This window comes from Ambystoma mexicanum, chromosome 2p (assembly GCF_040938575.1).
Source record: "Ambystoma mexicanum isolate Mex_15411 chromosome 2p, UKY_AmexF1_1, whole genome shotgun sequence".
NCBI lineage: Eukaryota > Metazoa > Chordata > Amphibia > Caudata > Ambystomatidae > Ambystoma > Ambystoma mexicanum.
Genome location: NC_090923.1, coordinates 1,368,426,880 through 1,368,444,581, shown reverse-complemented (window position 1 = coordinate 1,368,444,581; position 17,702 = coordinate 1,368,426,880). Strand labels below are relative to the sequence as shown.

At 46.1% G+C, this 17,702-nt stretch overlaps 1 protein-coding gene across 11 annotated transcripts in view; it reads left to right on the top strand.

Moving 5' to 3' along the window:
• Nucleotides 1–17,702, top strand: part of USP22 (ubiquitin specific peptidase 22) — a 1,065,482-nt gene that overhangs the window by 447,653 nt on the left and 600,127 nt on the right. For all 11 annotated transcript variants that reach the window (XM_069645750.1, XM_069645745.1, XM_069645754.1 and 8 more), the window contains one exon: nt 12,914–13,083. In XM_069645750.1, coding sequence (XP_069501851.1) covers nt 12,914–13,083 — 170 coding nt within the window. The remainder of the gene's footprint in view (nt 1–12,913; nt 13,084–17,702) is intronic.

Genomic DNA, 17,702 nt, shown 5'->3' with positions numbered 1-17,702 from the left:
TGCTTCCCATTCTCAGGATGTTTTTGGCAAGGCAGTACTTTGTTCTGCCCTTGAAAATGTGTAATATACAAAATTCTACACCTTCCTCCAATCATAAATATTGCTTTGGGAGTTTGTCAAAGATGACGAATCCATTGGAGGACACAATCCTTTCGAACAACAAGTTACTTACCCCTCGTAACGTTCTTTCGACTGGATGTTCCTCCAACGTATTCCTCATTGCCCTCCCAACCTACCCTTCTGTAGAATTTCCCATGCTATTACAGCTTTCGCTCCACCAAGGCCGAGTACGGTCATGCCCGTTTTTATGGGCATCTCTGATGCATGAGGAGGAGGGAACAACAGAACTCTGGCCAACTGGTGCCGGGCGTGCTACATATACTCTCCGGTGATGTCACCCTCGACGGAGGCCCTCTAGGGACATTGACATGATGACATCGATGCACAGCGCATTCTGCTGAAGCTGGACATTACATGTCAAAGATGAGGAATATGTTGGAGGAACATCCAGTGGAAAGAAAGTTACCAGGGGTAAGTAACTTGTTCTACTAACTTTCATCTCTTTATCTCTAACACTCTTGATGTCCTTGCCCCCGTCATGAGGATCCGTTTGAAGCCCAAATCCAAGTGCAACTCTTGGTACGATTCCGAGCTTGTCAACCTTAAAACGCAAGTGTAGGGTGGCTGAGAGGAAGTGGAGTGCATCAGGCGCACCCCCTGACAAACTGGCCGGCCACCTGCTCTGAAAGCATACAGACTGTCTTCACCAAGAGAGCCCACATCCAAGCCAGTGTCTCTGCAGCATCTAACAGTTCGTCTGAGCTCTGCAAAATCTGCAAGGAACTGGCCAATCCTGATGCAGCCTCTACCTCTCGTGTTCCCTCCCAGGCCCTCTGCAAAGCCTTGGCTTCTCATTTGATCACTAATACTCACGACATCCTGCCCACCCTCTCTTCCTCTACCTCCTACTTATCCTCCTTCACCTGGCCGCCTGCGGCAGTCTCTCGTCCTTTCCCTTGTTCACTGCATACAATGTTTCTAGACCAGTCCCATCTATGAAAGCCTAGTCAAAGCAGGTTCTCCCCTGCTCATCCAGAACCATCAAGGACCACATTGACACCCTTGCTCCAGCCTTGGCCGATATTCTGCAATCATTCCTTTGCCACTGGAACCTTCCCCTCCTCCCCTTAAGCACTTCCTTGTGCACCTCCTTCTAAAGAAGCCCTCTGCCGATCCTTCCTCTCTGGCTAACTATCATCCGATCTCCTTCACTCCTTTCCTGGGCAAACTCTTGGAAAACCTGGCCATCTCACAGCTTAATCTGCACACTGAATCTCTTTGTTGTCTCCACGACCACCACTCTGGCTTTAGAACTGTCAGAAGCACGGAAACTGCTCTCCTGAAAACCTGTGAAGACCTGCTCTCTAACCTGGACTTTAACCTTCCTTCTGTCCTCATTCTCCTCGATCTTTCTTCTGCTTTTGATACGGTCAACTATGACATCCTTCTCTATCGCCTCTGTGATAACCTGGGTATCACTGATCAGGCCCTGGCCTGGCTGACAACCTTTCTCACTGACCAACCCTCTGAGGTCCAACTCGGGTCCTTCCTCTCTTCTATCTCTCTCTTGCTCTATTTGTAGTGTTCCCCATGGGTCTAGCCTTTCACCCTGGTTTTTCAACCACTAATGGCACCTCTTGCCCACTGCATCACTACTTTCTGCTACGTGGATGACAACCAGCTCTTTTTCAGGCTCCCCATAGCTGCCTCTTCCCCCCGCTCTCATACCAGACTTGCCTGTCCGCAACTCAGGAATGGTGTGCCGCTAATGATCTCTGCCTTAATGCCTGTAAGACTGAGATACTCTGCATCAGAACACCATCTCCCTCCTTTTCTCTATCTCTTGCTGCCCACTCTAGGCCTTCTTCCAGCTTCAGGGGTATTGTTCTTTTCCTCACCTCCCCTAGAAGCTCACTGACTCCAGAGCTCTTGTCTTCCCTAAGCTGGACTCCTGCAACAGCCTCTTTATAAATCTGCCTGCCTCTATTCTCCGACCTCTACAACTTATCCAGAACAGGACTGCGAGGCTTGTCCTTGGCCTCAAACCCAGGGATCGTATCTCTCCAGCTCAGAAATCTCTTCACTGGTTTACTCTGGCGGCAAGGATCAAGTTAAAGACCTTTTGCATCGTCCACTAGGCTTTTTGTGACCTGAGACAGCACTACCGCCAACTCTCTTCCTAAACCTCACTTCTCGAGCTCTCCGCCCATCCGCTTCCAACTCTGAGGGTCGGTCTCTTTTCCAAGCAGAGAGTTGGGGGCAGATCTCTCTCTTCGGTTGGGGCCTCCCTCTGGAACAGCTTCCCTGCCTCTCTTAAACTTAAGCAGAACCACCTCCAGTTCTGCAAGCAACTCAAGGCCTTCCTTTTCGCTTTCTCTTTTCCTCTTCCCTGCTGATGTTCCGACTGCTCCACGCACTGGTCACCTGGCTACCCTCTGAACTCAGCCCAGGCTCTTTCATGCCCACTTGCACTGGCTCCGGCTTCCCTCAGCACTTATGGTTTGTATCTGCAACACTACAGTCCCTTCTCTCAGCACTTATGAGCCACTCGCTGGCTGCACTTATTGAGCTACCTGCACTTCTCCCTCCCCCCCAACAGCACTTCTCTCCTTCCACTTCCCAGTATTTGCATAATCTGAAAGACACAAGGCCTAGTAAGATTGTTTTTGTCCTCCCTCTTGCCCCATCCATATCTTGTCGCCCCTAGAAACTCTTGTGTACAGGTGCATTATAAATGCCATATCATACATCATATCAAACTTAGAATTTTCCCCTTATGCTTTAAATATTGTACAAATGTGTCCTAATTTTTAGATTGTGTCAAACGCACAGAGCTAAATTCACATGGGTGTTTTTGTTCAGTATCAGTTGGCCTGGGGAGCTTAATGTAGCTCCTGGTAAGTGTTGGTGTTAAGCTAACCAGGCTCTACTAGACTACAAGCAGGAGCTAGAACGCTTGCAGCTCTCCTCAATTTCTAACCCTGAGATGAAGTTTTGTAAAACCCTGCATGGCTTAGGTGCAGAGGTCCATGGAATAAGTTTATCTGCGTTGCTCAGAGACAATAGAAATATGCTTCTGTTGAATGTACCAGAGCCCTCCGAACCTTAAAATTGACAAGATCTATGCAATAAGGTGTACAGTTGGCCAAGCGGTATGCTTGGAGAAGCAACAACATGAGATCTGACTTAAAAATTGTGGAAAGGCTGTCGATAAAGGCAGCTGACTTGCATCAGAATGTAATTCTCAATTGGTGTGGCAATTCCAGCCGGATTACTTTCATTAAAAAATCTGATCCTCTAATCCTTTTTTCTAGAAAGTGTCCAAGACTGGAAAAAGCCACTAAACTCTGTCATATGCATGCCGTAGGAGGGTTGGATTGAAGAAAACAGAGCCAACTGCTGCACTGGAGAAGACCGGAGTATTCCATATTTAATTTTGCAGTGAATAAAAAGCAGTTTGCACCCATTGAGGGGCCCTCGTAGGCAATATCAAGTAGAGTAAATGGTAGTGACTGAGTACCAAATAGCCACAGCCTTTCACATCACTTATATTCCAGCACATGACTTAATACAGAAGATTTGGATCCCGTGAGTGAAAAACATGGAATGGAGCATGATTGCACCCCTTGGCTCAACATTAAGGTCATATCTTTGGAATGTTGCTGGTATCACCAAAAACCATGACCCAAACTGTAAAGCTTTCCTCTCATGGTTTAACTTGATCACTCTACAATTTGCGTAGGGGGCGGGTACATTCCTTCAAAAGCACTGGTCAGCGGTCACAGGCAAAGAACCTGGGACGGCTACAGATTTCATGTAAAGCTGGAGCATGTATGCATGCTGAAGAACTTAATTAAAGTACTAACCTTGCAAAGTTGGTGGATGTCCCCTTACTAAATGGGAAATCACTGTGTTCCGTGTTTACACCATTTGCAAAAATGTCTGGCTTTCCCCTGTTCCTAGGTAAACTGTTGGAGGAATCCATCTCTCCTTTGAATGGAGAGCATGATTTTATGGTATGCAGGGAATTCAATGTCCAGCTCGGTCTGTTGGGAGGGATTAATAAGCTACAACATAAGCTTCGGTTTGGGCTGTCAGTTGCCTCAGCTCCTCTTGCACCATTTGCCTTCTAACCCTGGGCATGGGTATCTGTATTTCAACCCTGGTTCGGGCTACCTTTTTCCTCTGTCCTTCTTGGGCTATTCACCTTTTAACTCTGGGTTGTTATATGGCTAGGCCTGTCCACCGCCTTCCTGGTTCCCTGAATGCACTGCGTACCTGGATTACTATGGTGGTTGTCCTCTGAAAAGGCAGCGGCACGGTGCAGTTTTCTGTCCTCCATTTCGATGCACGAGCATCTGTGCTTCCTGCCAGTTTGACTGGACTTGGGCCATCGGCTCCAACTGGCACCTGTTGACCACTTCCAGGTCTCTTCTGTTGGCGGGGCTGAGCTTTACCCGCTCAATGGCTGGTTCCAGTCCAGGTAGTGTTCCATGGGCTTACCCACTCCTCTTAGCTCTATGCTGTCTGTGTGGTACTGCTTCCGGACTCCACCTCGGAGTGGAACATGCCCTCTTCTGTGTCTCATCTCTGCAGGTTTGTACACATCTCTCCTGGTCCCTTTATGTTCCTCTCTGTGAGTAGATAGAACAGTCCATTGGTCCTGCATTTCATATGCTGAGGGCAACAGTAAAGGGTCAGAAATCCTACCAGCTACCTCTTTGTGAACAGTCCCGTAGTTGTTTGTGACAATCCCCATATAGCCAATAAAAATATTAGCTTCCTGGGAAACAGGAGAATGAGCCATATCCCTGTCGAACGATAGCCTGTCCTCCAAGCGGGCTAGGAGGGTTCGCCCAGAGTGGGATTCCCCTTGCCCTGTCTTCTAGGGGGTATTAAGCTTGGTGGGCTACCCTACCAAGTACCCAAGGGGGTAGTGAATTCCCTGGATTCGTTATAGTATGGAAATGTACCATTGTCCAGCGGGTGAAAATGACCATAATGCACTGTCTGTTTTAAATATATAGACAAGGCCCGTGATGGGGTAGGACGAATAGAAGTTCTTTCCTTAGTTATCTAACAAAGTGAGGGTCAGTCGGGGTTAAGGGGGCAAGACTAGAAGAATTCCGTTTATAGCTCAACCACTCAAATACAAATGAAATTTGTGATGACATTCTGATTACATGTGCATCACTCATTGGGAAGGGTCAAAAAAATTGTGTCAATGTTGGTCGTATGTATGCGGATATGGTCATCTCTCACCCCTCTTGTTACTATTTGATGTGGAAACTCCCGAGGTGAAGGATTCTACAGGAAACAGTCAAACTAGGGGAGTGGGTTCATGAGGTCATTGTGCTGAAAAAAAAAACACTTGTGTATAAAAGACTTTTGGCCCTGCAAATGGCATTATCTGGCAAAATCGGTAAGAAAGACCTTTAAAGCTTTTTGGAAGGCTGTAGCTCGGGTGTTGGGCCAATATAAATTGCTTATTGATTCCAACATCTGAGGAGAATTGGGCTGTTCACTATTCATGGTTCTTTGCGGATGTGTGGGCTGAAAACTCACGTCACTCGGTTGTCTCATCTACATATATAATGGTAGAGTAAGTAATCAATCAAAGTGGTAGCCTTTTCGACACTTTTTACTGAAAACAAGGTCTACAAAATCATTCATATGGCAAGAGGCAAGGCACGGGGGCCATATATGATAACTGCATAAATGTTCAAATATGCAAGCAATTGGTGACCCGGCTGCTTGAGGCAGCATTTTTGTTTTTTGTGCGACGTAGGACATGTTCCAAATCTTGGACTAAATCGAGCACTATCCCGCTCTATAAGAAAGGCCGCATCCATGTGGTTTTCTCCTATAGACTGATTACCCTGATCGAAATTGATTGCTAGATTTTCTTGTCCTGTCATAACTAAAAATGTTGATAGAGGAGAAACATACTCTGAATTGGTGGGCTCTGTACTATAGATCAGATCTTTGTTGTTTGGCCTATAGCCAGTAAATATGATGTAGCTAAGAAGTTGCCCATCTATGCAGCCTTTTTGTACTACTTATTTTCTTCGACCTAGTCAATATAGAGCCTATGGGTCAAATTGGTTGAGCTGGGTATAGATGGAACTCTTCTGCACATTATTAGGGCATTATATTTCAAAATCGCCATTCAGATTAGGTATAAACCCGTGCAGTCAACTCACAAAATACCAACTGTGAGAGGAGTTGGTGTTGCCTATTGGCACCAGTTCTCTGTTTATAATATTGATGATCTGCCAAAACGTGGAAGGATGCTTCCAAAGATACACCTGCTTTACGCAGGAAGCCGGTGCTGATGTTTGATGCGTACGATTCAGTCCTCTTGGCCAGGACACCTAATGCCCTTAGAATCCAACTAATGGCAGTGTCAACCTATTGCAAAGCAGATCACTGAAATCTAAACAAAATCAATACTAAAGTCATGGTTCACAACACAAATCATGAAAAGAAACGAAAACCTTGCTTGAGAATGGGAAGCAAACCAACAGAGGTCCTTGATTGCTTCAACTGCCTCAGCATTTCCATATCCTCAAATTTGACCTGGGAAAAGCAAGTTTAGACTAATCGGGAAAGCAGTAGTGGCAAGGAAGGCTATTATTCTGATGCATAATTATAGGGTTAACTTTAGGGTTGAAATTTGAAGTTTTTTGCCGAAAATGTGTGGGACAGTTGCTTATGGTGCATAGATATGGGGTTTAGATAGAAATGTGAACAGATTAGGCATATGTGAACGCCTATTCTGGAAACCTTCACCTACTGCAGGGTTTCCCAAATGCTAACTCTACCACAATGTGGTCTTTCATAGCCAACAGCAAAGGGCGAGGGATTCACTGGCCAAGCATGCTTTGAAAAGAGCGGCAGCCCTGTGAACTTTTGTTCCAGTCTTAAGTTTCTGGTTATAGGTATCAGCTGCAATGACCCTACATCCATAGTCTTAGAACGCCTACTAGGTCCTGCACTTTATCCCATGGTCTCGTATTTGGTGCTCCTGAAAGAGCGAACTTGAAATAGCAACACTGACAGATGAGTAGGAGCTGGCACTCTTGTCTCACCCTGAGTGGGATGATATTTATACATCTCCTGGTGGTCACCAACCTTCTCTAGAAATCCTTGCTGATCCCCAATTAAGACGCTGCTTTGCACTTTAACAAGCAGTCTACCACTGGCAAGTAATAAACAAAGACGGAAAATTGCTGCAAATGAGGGAAATGTGTATCTGTCTGCCCAGCCTATGAACCTTTTGAGGCTAAGGTGTACTACTTCCCTAATTGGAAAGGACGGTTTTATGGACAACTTGGATGTAGTAATTCCGTTTTATGGCCATTATGAAATCAACTGCTGGTTTCATTTATGGGGAATGGAAACAGAGCCAGTAACAATGGTAGTAGATTACTCCAAGTGCAGTAGTCATGTATACAGCATTCTGTGAGTGATGACTTTATTTACCTCACTTTCTCTCCCCTAGAGTAGTAGTCTTTTATTAAGTTAGTTTTGTCAGAATAATTGTTATAGGTTATGTGGGTCCGAAATTATTTTAATATTGTATGGATGATTTAAGTATTTTAGACTTTAAATTCTTTTTAAAGATTATTGCATTTTGTAATTGTGGTCAATTTTTGTTAATTGATTGTATTTGTAGTAATTTATCTTAGTTACGAAAAGGCGTAATCAGCCAAAAGTGTAAGACTTACTGCTACAGAGCCAAGATACAAATTGAAAGTGCATGCTGTCAACCATACCATATGGCCAGCTGGTGATTATCAGTCAGTCAAACTTTTATTCAGCTTTGTGCCTTCAAGTTAAAACATGTTGAAGCCATAGCACAAAACAGAAAAATAATTAATACAAGGGTTACAGACAGTAATTGATACAGCAGTTACAAAACAGTTCATAAATAAATACGGTGAGCATAGCACTGCTCGCAGCTTCATTTGGACAAATGACTATTCTTTACAGATTGTTTCCATGATTGAATCCTTAAGATGCAATTAATGACATATGGGGGAGCCTATGGGGCAGTTATTAAGGGCAGAGTAATTAATAAGGGAATGGGGTTTAGTGTTTTTTTTTCCTTAGTAGCCAGGTCCAGTGGATTGTTACGCTCACCTGGCTCCCACAGGGGTGTCGATCTGAACTGGACAGCTGCGGTCTCCACCAATGTGACGCGTAGTGCCGAGATGACGGACTGGACTGGCCCACCTAGCTTTGTTTGCTTGGCCCGTAGGAATATTCTTCTGCAAATGGAGAAAGGGAATTAACCATCCGTGGAGTTGAGCATTAACCCCCCCTCCCCCCACACACTCCCGCTGATCTCCCCACTGATCACCTTTTGATGTCCCCTCTTAGAGTCTCACCTGATGGTTTGGAAAGATGAGCTCTCCATCCTGCATTGAGCGCAGGGGCGTGTAGATCACCAGTTGCTTCACTGGCTCGAAGGAATTGGTGAGTTCCAGAACAGTATTGACTCTGAGAGTCAAGACTATGTAGTTTGTAAGAGTTCAAATGTCTGACTTTCACTCTGTCCGATTCCTTGCAGGTTGCAGCTTGACCCTAGCGAACAGTTCCTCGTGGCAACCGGTAATATTCAGGTAAGGATTTGTATTATCCAACACAGTTCGATAAAATAATGTCCATATGTAACCTGTTGCTTTCTCCCTTATCAGGCGCTGAGAGAAAGTATGAAGTCTCTGGGAATAATGCCTCCGGCGGTAAAATCAGGTAAGTCTATTGTGGGGAGGAGGTTTCCCCTTGTTTGTCCCTTTGTTTCACCTTGATGTCCTTTTGTTTCCCCTTAGGGGCCGGGATTTGGCGAGGATGCAGTGGAAGCTGCGCCTACCTGATAAGAGGAATAGTACCCCCGGTGGTAAAATCAGGTAAGTCTATGGGGGGTAACTAATATTGCCTCTGTGTATTCCCTTGGCTCACCTTGCTGTTCTTGTCTTCCCCTTAGGTGCCGGAGTGCGGCGGGAACATGCAGAAGGATGCTGTGGAATGTGAAGATGCTGCGAAGGCCGGTGAGTTCAGCGCGGCGCTGCAGCAGGCGAGGCAACGCGCATAAAATAACTTCTTTCTTCCAGCTCGAAGGCGCGATGGATCGGGAATTCAGGTAAGGATCAAAGGTATTGCTCTTGTTCTAACCTTTTCCCCTTTTTTCTCCCTTTTTCTAGGAGCTCCAGACTCGAGGCGGGCGTTGCAGAAGACTGGATGCAGACTTGCAGGCACAGTGAGCATTACGCTGCTGGATGCAGAATAACATGAAGCATGTGCTGCTCTTCGGGCGTGGTTTAAATAGCCTCCAAAGTAGTCCCAGGTAAGTATTCCTCCCCAGCCCCACCCGAGTAAAAAAAATAGTCCCTAGGTAAAGTAGTCCCTTCCAAGCCTTTTTTGGCTTGGAGCTCTTGCAGCATGGTCTGCATCAGGTGAGTTTGCAGCATGGTCTGCATCAGGTAAGGTTTAATCTGAGCCTGGCGCCTGTGGCGCCAGGACTGACTCTCCATATGAGCCTGGCACCATAGGCGCCAGGACTGCACCCAAATAGCCCCTAGCAGGGGTTGTTGGGCTTGCTTAGAATAACTTGATGCCTGCTTCCGGGGTTGCTGGACTTGGTCTGGGTCCCCGGGGTAGGCATCATGACATGGATATAACGGGCAGACCCGAACACCACAAATGGATCTATGCTATGCATCAAATGCCATTGCTGCGTATGTATCCCTGATCCCAGCTGCTCAGAGGTGGTTTCAGACACCTACGCCTCAGGGGCTTCATTTGCCACATAACAGCATGAAGTGTGATGTCTCGTTTGCCATCCCGCCCATGGGGCACTGATCTCAAATTGCATTGTTCCATGATTGTGTGAAGGTTGTCACATTGAGAATGCCTATTCTTACACATAAACAGCGATCTTTCATACGCTGGCCAGATGTAATCGAGGTAAGGCTTGATGCCTGGTTGGCTGAGTGCAGGGTATGCTGACCCAATTTTAGTTTCAGAGTCTCGTGCGCTAATTGATCTCGGGCTCACTTGATCAAAGCAGCTCTGATTTTTCTTTTTTTTTCTTTGTGCTGGTGTGCTCGCATTCAGGGTTAACCCATGGATTACTGCCCCCATTTTTTTTTTGACATAACCAAGGAAGCAATTTCCCGCCATCTAGTGCCATGAGGTGGTTCAATGCTAGCCTGGAGTTTTCGAGCCTTTCCTTTTTTCACAACTTTAACCAAAATAAAACGGGCCTTAGTTTAAATTGGGCAACCATGGGTGTGAAGTTGAGTTCTAAAATTACCAAGGCAGACTGAGCACTTTTTGGGAGTAAGATAAAACCAACTTTTCTAAGAACATGTGCTCACTTTTGATACGGTAGTCTACTTTTCTGTGCCCCCATATTTCATCTCCGTACAGGGCCACATGTAAAGCCTGGTTTTCAAATGGGTTCAAAGCAGGGGAAATGGCACCTCCACCGTGTTTTACAAAACGGTTATTGGTTATGAGTCTGAAATACATTTTAATATGTAGTGGATGGTGTAAGTATTTTTAGCATTTTTAATTTTTTTTTTTTTTTAAAGAGTATTGCATTTTGTAATTACGTAGGCTGTATTTTTGGTAATTGTCTGGTGTATTTTTTTATGATGGGTATATCTCGGTTATGAAAAGGCATAATCAGCCAAAAGTTTAAAACCTGCTACAGAGTTAAGATACTCGCACATTGAATGTGCGTCCTGTCGACCATAGCATATGGCCAGCTGGTGATTGTAGTAACCCCTTAACCCTCCCAGTTCTGTCGACCCGTAAGTGATAGCCCCGAAGACTACCTGTCATGTCACTCCAGTAGTCCCCGTCAGTGAGCTGAGTGGAAGATTTAGCTGCAGAGTATCACATTTATATGACCAGTGGGCCCCTTTCCTCTATCTATGACAGATGCGCAGCTGGCTGACACATTTGTGACTAATGTATTTTTTTTTTTTTTTTTGTGGCCAGGGCCGGCCGATGGTAGGGCGTGCTTCAGGGTCCTAGAACAGCTTAAGCAAAGGCTGCATTGCTGAATCGGTGGAAGTTCAGGCATTAACAGAGTTCCTCTTGAAGATCTTCTGCTCAGACTCTTAAAGTGATAGTGTTGTGCTTGAAGCCCAAGCTGCTGGATCTGGCACACAACGGGCATCGGGGCTCAGCCAAGACCATAGCTAGTTTGAGTGGAAGTTTTTACATTACTTGGAAGCCAAGATGGACTGAATGGCACAGAGTTGTTTGGTGCCAGTAATTTTTCCTAGCAGTTTGTCCACTTCCAATACTGCCACTGCAGAATAGTCTGTTGCTGTGGCCTTCCCTCTGTATGGATTTCAGCATGCTCAAAATGGACAGTCACGTCCTGCTTATAATAGACAAGTGGTCCAGGCACCCGCAGGTGGATTTTGTGCACTCAACAGTTGATTGTGACTTGATAGCCATGGAGAATGTCTTTGGAACACAGATTCTTTCAGACAGGATAAAGATGGAAAATAGTTCCATATGTTTTTGTAATTGCTTGGAAGCAAATCTCACTGCATCCACTCCCATGTGGCCCTGAGCCAACAGCGATGTAGAACGTTAAACACAGCATTCCTCACAGCCCAGCGACAAGGCATCCGCCATACAACAGGGAACTTCAGTGCTTTTTAAAAATAGACTCTCCATGAAAAAATTAGGGTTACCATTGGAGCCACACCCTTGGGTTGTAACCGAGGTAAGAGGATCATGGTTACTGCCCAATGAGACCTAGTCTCAAGGGACAGCAGTTTCTTCACAAAGCTGAGTTTGGAAGCTCCTGCATCAGAAGAACCTGGCCTTGGGAATTGAGGGCTTCCAAGTTGAAAGGGACGAGGACGACTTGGTGGTAGAAGGCCCACAACCAACATAGGAACCATCGATCACCAGGAAAGGGGGGAAACTCTGGACTGTTGCCAATACAGCCATGCGAGACAGAGGAGTCGAAGTCACCAGTGCCTGACCATTCTATTCATGTTACAGTACCATAATAGTGGGGAGACCTCTTCCCCATTGACTAGAGTATTGTTAATTATATGCAGAAGCGAACAATGGGTAGGGCCTGAGCGAGCAAGGCCCACCCAAAATCTGTAAATGCCCACTCAGCAATACTGTGTAGGCATATACAGATGTTAATATCACTGCAGTAGGCCTGACTACATTAGCTTCAGGCCCCACTTGTTAGACAATCCGGACTACACCTCAGATTATACGACTGGGTGTTTGGCATACACATTTACATGGTTGGACAATTTGATTCAAGTATTATTAATTTGGCATTGTTTTGTATGCGAGATTCTATTCATTAATAAGTGGGAGTAATGTTATGCCCTAGACATGTTGGCATGATTATGCTGAAGGTAATTTGCCTGTGTTAAAGGGCTGCATATATTCACAGGCAGACCCGCCTACAACTGCAAAAGCAGTCACTGCTTTCCTTGCAGCCCTGTAACATTACAAGGGTGGAGGCCTGTGGACTAGTTCAGTGGTAATACCATATGGCTCTGCTCCTCATCACAGCAGTGGTGGCAATGTCAATGGGTCATACTGCAGTCACCCAGCTGGCTGTTTGAAATCGTTTTCAATCCAGTCTGAGCCTGGGGCTATTTCAGAGGAAGATCATGTCCATCAGACAAAATATTACTGACAGTAAGCAATCGGTTCACCTTCTTTTATAGAGGTAATTGTTTAGAATAATAATGTAAATATCCTGTATTCAGATATAGTTTTACTTTTTGGCTGAATATTCTTTGACATTGCTGCTTTAAAGGAAATGTTGTTTTTCCATTTTCCCCTCTAGGTCTACGTGGTCTAATCAACCTTGGAAACACGTGTTTTATGAACTGTATTGTTCAAGCACTTACCCACACTCCACTACTGCGGGATTTCTTCCTTTCAGACAGGCACAAATGTGAAATGCAAAGCCCCAGCTCGTGTCTGGTGTGTGAAATGTCTACACTCTTTCAGGAGGTAAGTGTTTTTGTTTCCTGATGAGCCAATTTAGTGTAATAGCACTCGCTGAATTCAGTCTAATCCTCCTGTAAAGTCTTTGTCTAGAAAGTCGTCCATATGAAGCATTTACTTTGGTAAAATGCAAGATAAAATAGGCAAATTTAAAATTTTGCGTTGTCTTTTAAAGCAACAATTATGGAAAATCTGATTGGGTGCAAAATGCATAATCGTCAGACTATTACATAGTCTAAAACAGCGAAGTTTCAGCCGCCATAGTCCAACCGCTAAAACTCAACGGAATTCAGTGCCAGTGTATTCCCAAGAGAACCGGTTAATGGTAAAATTGCTTATGTTCTTGGGCAGTTGCAGTTTTCTGAATTTGTTTTTGTATGGAAAGCAATTACGAAAGATCAACTTGGATTAAACCGTGAAATTACGTTATTTAAAATTAGATCAGCAGAGATGAGTTTCTGTTGTCCTGATCTCCCTACTACGCAATTGGTTGGGATAGCCTGCGTTTTCATGTATTTTGAGAAAAAATGCCTTAAAGCTGATGGCATTTATTAAGAAAGCTTTGTCAGTTAGGGCCCTATATCTGCATGTGATATATCTAATGCAAGCACTACCCCCTTATCTTTACATCATTAACTACCACTCTAAGCTTGTGTGATATGCCCAAGAGGTGGGTTAGGCTGTTAATCTCTGAGGCCTCCCCTTTTTGAGTTTTACTTCATTGCATCTCTGAGGGGCATTTGTAAATTGACTAACGTTATGTTATCTGGTTTTGTGCCGTGCACTGCAGCCACTTGCGTTGTCTCTTGGAACTCTGGCGGCTCTGCAATGGAAGGGAGGGTTGCGGGAGATGTGTTGGGGGGAGAGCAAGGGAGTGTTGATGTGCCGTTGGCAGCTTCAGTTCTGAGAAACCGGTCACTGAGCTTTGAGTTTTTGGTTGGTAGTAATCATGTGGTGTTGAGGTTTGATTGTGCATGGGTGCTTTGTGTGTACTTGTTTGGTTTCATGTTGGTGGTTGTGAAGTGTTCGGTTTGTTGTGCGGTAGAGTTAGGGTATTGTTTAGTTTAGAGTTTGAAGGTGGGTATGCAGAGTATTGAGTTTTTAGGGATGTTAGTTGTACATATTTCCTACCCCAAACTGCATCCTAGGGCGACAATTTCCTACCCCCAGAACTATTTCTAAGGGTAACATGTTTCCCGCTCCCAACATCCGTCCAAGTGTAGCACACATCGCACTCCCAACAATCCAACTAGGGGTGACATATTTCCTTCCCTTGAAATATAGCTGCGTGTAACATATTTCCTAACCCTGGTGATGCATCCAAATATGACGAATTTCTACCCCATAAAGAAGCAAACCATGAAGGTGTGACACATTTCCAACTCCCAGCAATAAATCTCCAGGTGACATATTTCCTACCACCATGATACTGACGAGAGGGACGCATTTCCTAACCCCAAGAAACCATCTAAGTGCCTCACATAGACAGCTCACAACAAATCCATCAGACCCTATAGGGGCCGAAAAAGGCGGTCCACCCAGTGCCACAACATGCAGGGCAGTGCAGAAGTGGTTGTGCCGTAATGGCATCGCTCACCAATCCTGCGCCCCACCCCAGCTGTAGGGTGCATAGTCTGTTGTCCTTGGGAAAACGGGGAGAGGGGGCTACCCATAGTTGAGCTGCCCCTTGCCTCTGGCCCCCAGCCATCTGGCTCTCTGGCCAGAGCTGCCCTGGGAAGATTACTGAAGAGGGCCCTTCTGGTCATTGGACCCAAAACACAGGCAAGACGTAGGGGGGAGGAGCAGATGGTGGGTTTGGGGATCTGGGGGAGGGTCACTGTGCAGAGGGGGAAAGGAAGAAAGGTGGCAAAAGCAGGAAGGGATATGGGGTTCAGAACCCAGCAGAACTTACCTGGTGGGGATTTGGGGGGGTCTTTCTCCACTGGTGAGAGTATGCACACCACACCTGAATGCCTCCCTGCGGCCTATCCTCCTAACCTAGGGTCAGTGTTTGTGTTTAGCTCGTTATGTAGTGTTGCAGGCATCTTGGGGAGTGAGGGGGTTAATAGGGTGGCTGTGCTATGCAATGCGTTTTAGGTCTGTCGGCTTGGTTGTGTTCCTATTGGGTTTGTGGTTGGTGTTGGGTGTACATCTTTTTCATAGTTCAGCATGTGTCTCCCTCAGCTGTGTGCCATACATCACCAGCTTTAAACAGTGCCTCCTGTTTAGGAAGCATCTGTTGGTGGCTGATGCATACCTGTTTCCAGCGCCTTGGAAACTCACCAACTAGTGACCTCTTGTGACTTGTGTATGGGGATTCACACAATGTCCTTAAACCGTCTTCATCGGTATCTCATCCTGGACTGGTCTGGTACAGAGAGCTCTGTAAGATTGCTGACATGGCAACAAGTGAGCCGTTTCTTGTTTCATGATCAAACCGCTTCTCTTGGCACTGGGGTGAAGATTGCAACCCCAGTTCGTATTTAGCGCTCTGTTCAGGAGGAGACGTAATCTTAGAGTACCTCTTGATGTGCCTCCAGGGAGGAAACACAGGTACCCCTTAGGGGTAGGATTCGGGTAGTGAATTAGCCAGTAACACTGGGTTAAGACAATCTCTTCATGCCTGATTAGATAATGTGCATACTGGGAAGAATCACTAAAAGCTTAGCTCAGTACCAAAGGGGCTCACTGCAAACCTATTTGATCAATCGTCTGCTGAATTATATCATATAAGATTTCTTCTATTTTTGTGAAATTTCTCCATTGGCTTTCATCTCTGGTGACATTGGTGATCGCCGGTGGTGGGGACCCGTTGCCGGTTAAGATCCATTCGATCATCGGACCCCTTATTCGTGTGAGTGCTTCTCCTTAGATTTGGGCCTTCACAATGCGGCATGGTGGACACCAGCAACAAGTCTCTTCAGGGCATGTTCCAATTGCAACCTGAAGAACATCTTAGTCGATGGTCTGCCTGACAAATGCCTCTACTGCTTGCACCGTGATGTGTGCAACTGTTCCATCTGCAGGTCCTTCTCCAAAACCCCAAAGGATCATCGGGTTGGTGACTTGGCTGTAGGCAGGTGCCAAGGCCTCTGTGCAGTCATGCCTTGGCCTGGGTCTGTAGCTCCATTGAGCGTACCATCTCTAAGATTTTGAGATCAGTTGAGGACACTTTCCTGGAGAAGATTTAAGGACTAGAAGTCACACGCTCCAACTTTCTGTTGATGGCTCCCAAAGCTCTGTCTAAGACGGCAGGTATCCACCACCACTACTCTGGCGGTCTCATAGTCAGAAAAACGACACACAATGACAGGGGCAGCACTGTACATGAGCAGTCACTCGATCGCATTTGCATTTTGTCATCAAAACTCAAGTCTCTGTTGGAGTCCACGACCAAGTCATCTGTCCAACAACCAATATTTGAATCTACCACCTTGTGGACAGCCTCTCAGTCTACCGTCTCATCGACTGCTCCGACTACATCAACTGTCCCTTTGATGAATAAGATAACTGTCCACAAATTTGCTCTGCCTCCATGGCTGCTCTCATCAGGCCCATCCTCAGCCACACAGCAGACTCCCGTCCTCTTCCCTCCTCCCCAGGGCTGTGTGTGTGGACAGAGATGCTGCCAGCTCTTGGCTTTCTCCCTACACCAACCAAAGCAAAACCACTCTTCACCCTGTCATAGGGGTGTCAGGCACCATCTCCGAGGCTCCAGAGTTGATCTTGTTTGATGTGGAAGAGCTAGAGTATTTTCATGACCACATTCTTCCTAGGCCTCATCACTCTGCGGCCACAGCCAACTGTGCCCTTGCCCACTTCTCCTCAACCAGCTTTACCAACGGTGCCCTTGCCGGGGGCTCCCATGGGAACAGCACTGAGAGACTTGTCCTTGGACATCCTGTCTACTCTGCACACCTTGGTTTCTGAGCTGCAACAGTGTCTGCCTCCAGCAGCTCCCCTGGCTGCTCCCTCTAGGAGTCCGCCATTGCCCTCAATGCTGAGACCACATTCAGTGCCTCCTCCACCTACGCCCAGGCTGTTTACAATCCCTGGTGCTACCCTCACATGCACGGATACTAATTTTGACACCTCGCAAGGTACTCTAGGTACAGATGAGTTTGAGGACCCGCCTCTGGGTGATGGTGAACCCCTATGTTGATCTGCTCTCCAGGGACTCTTCACTGGATGAGATTGGATCCTTTCATGCGCTGCCGACCCATGCAGCAAAATTATTCAACCTGGTTCCTGAAGGTTTTGTTTTCCAAAGGAGGTAGTGCGCTAGGAAATCAGTTGTCAATCTCCCTGCTCGGCAACATATGGAAAGATGGCTTGTTGGTCCTATGTCTTTCTCAGCCCCTCCAAAGAAGGATCGACTAGAGAAGTAGTGCAGAATACTGGATTCTGTGAAGTGTTTTCGTTCTGAGCCTTCACCCAACAGTGGGGTTTCTGCTGCAGCGTGGAAACGGTCCACTAACCCCTCGTTTCCACGCATGGTTCCCACCAGACCAGGAGGGTAAGAAGTTGGGTGTGTTTGGAAAGCGCCTAATCACTTTAGCTGTACTCTCCAGATATGATGGAGAGCTATGGTATAAGGTGGGTTGGATCTTTAAACTTCCTCCTGG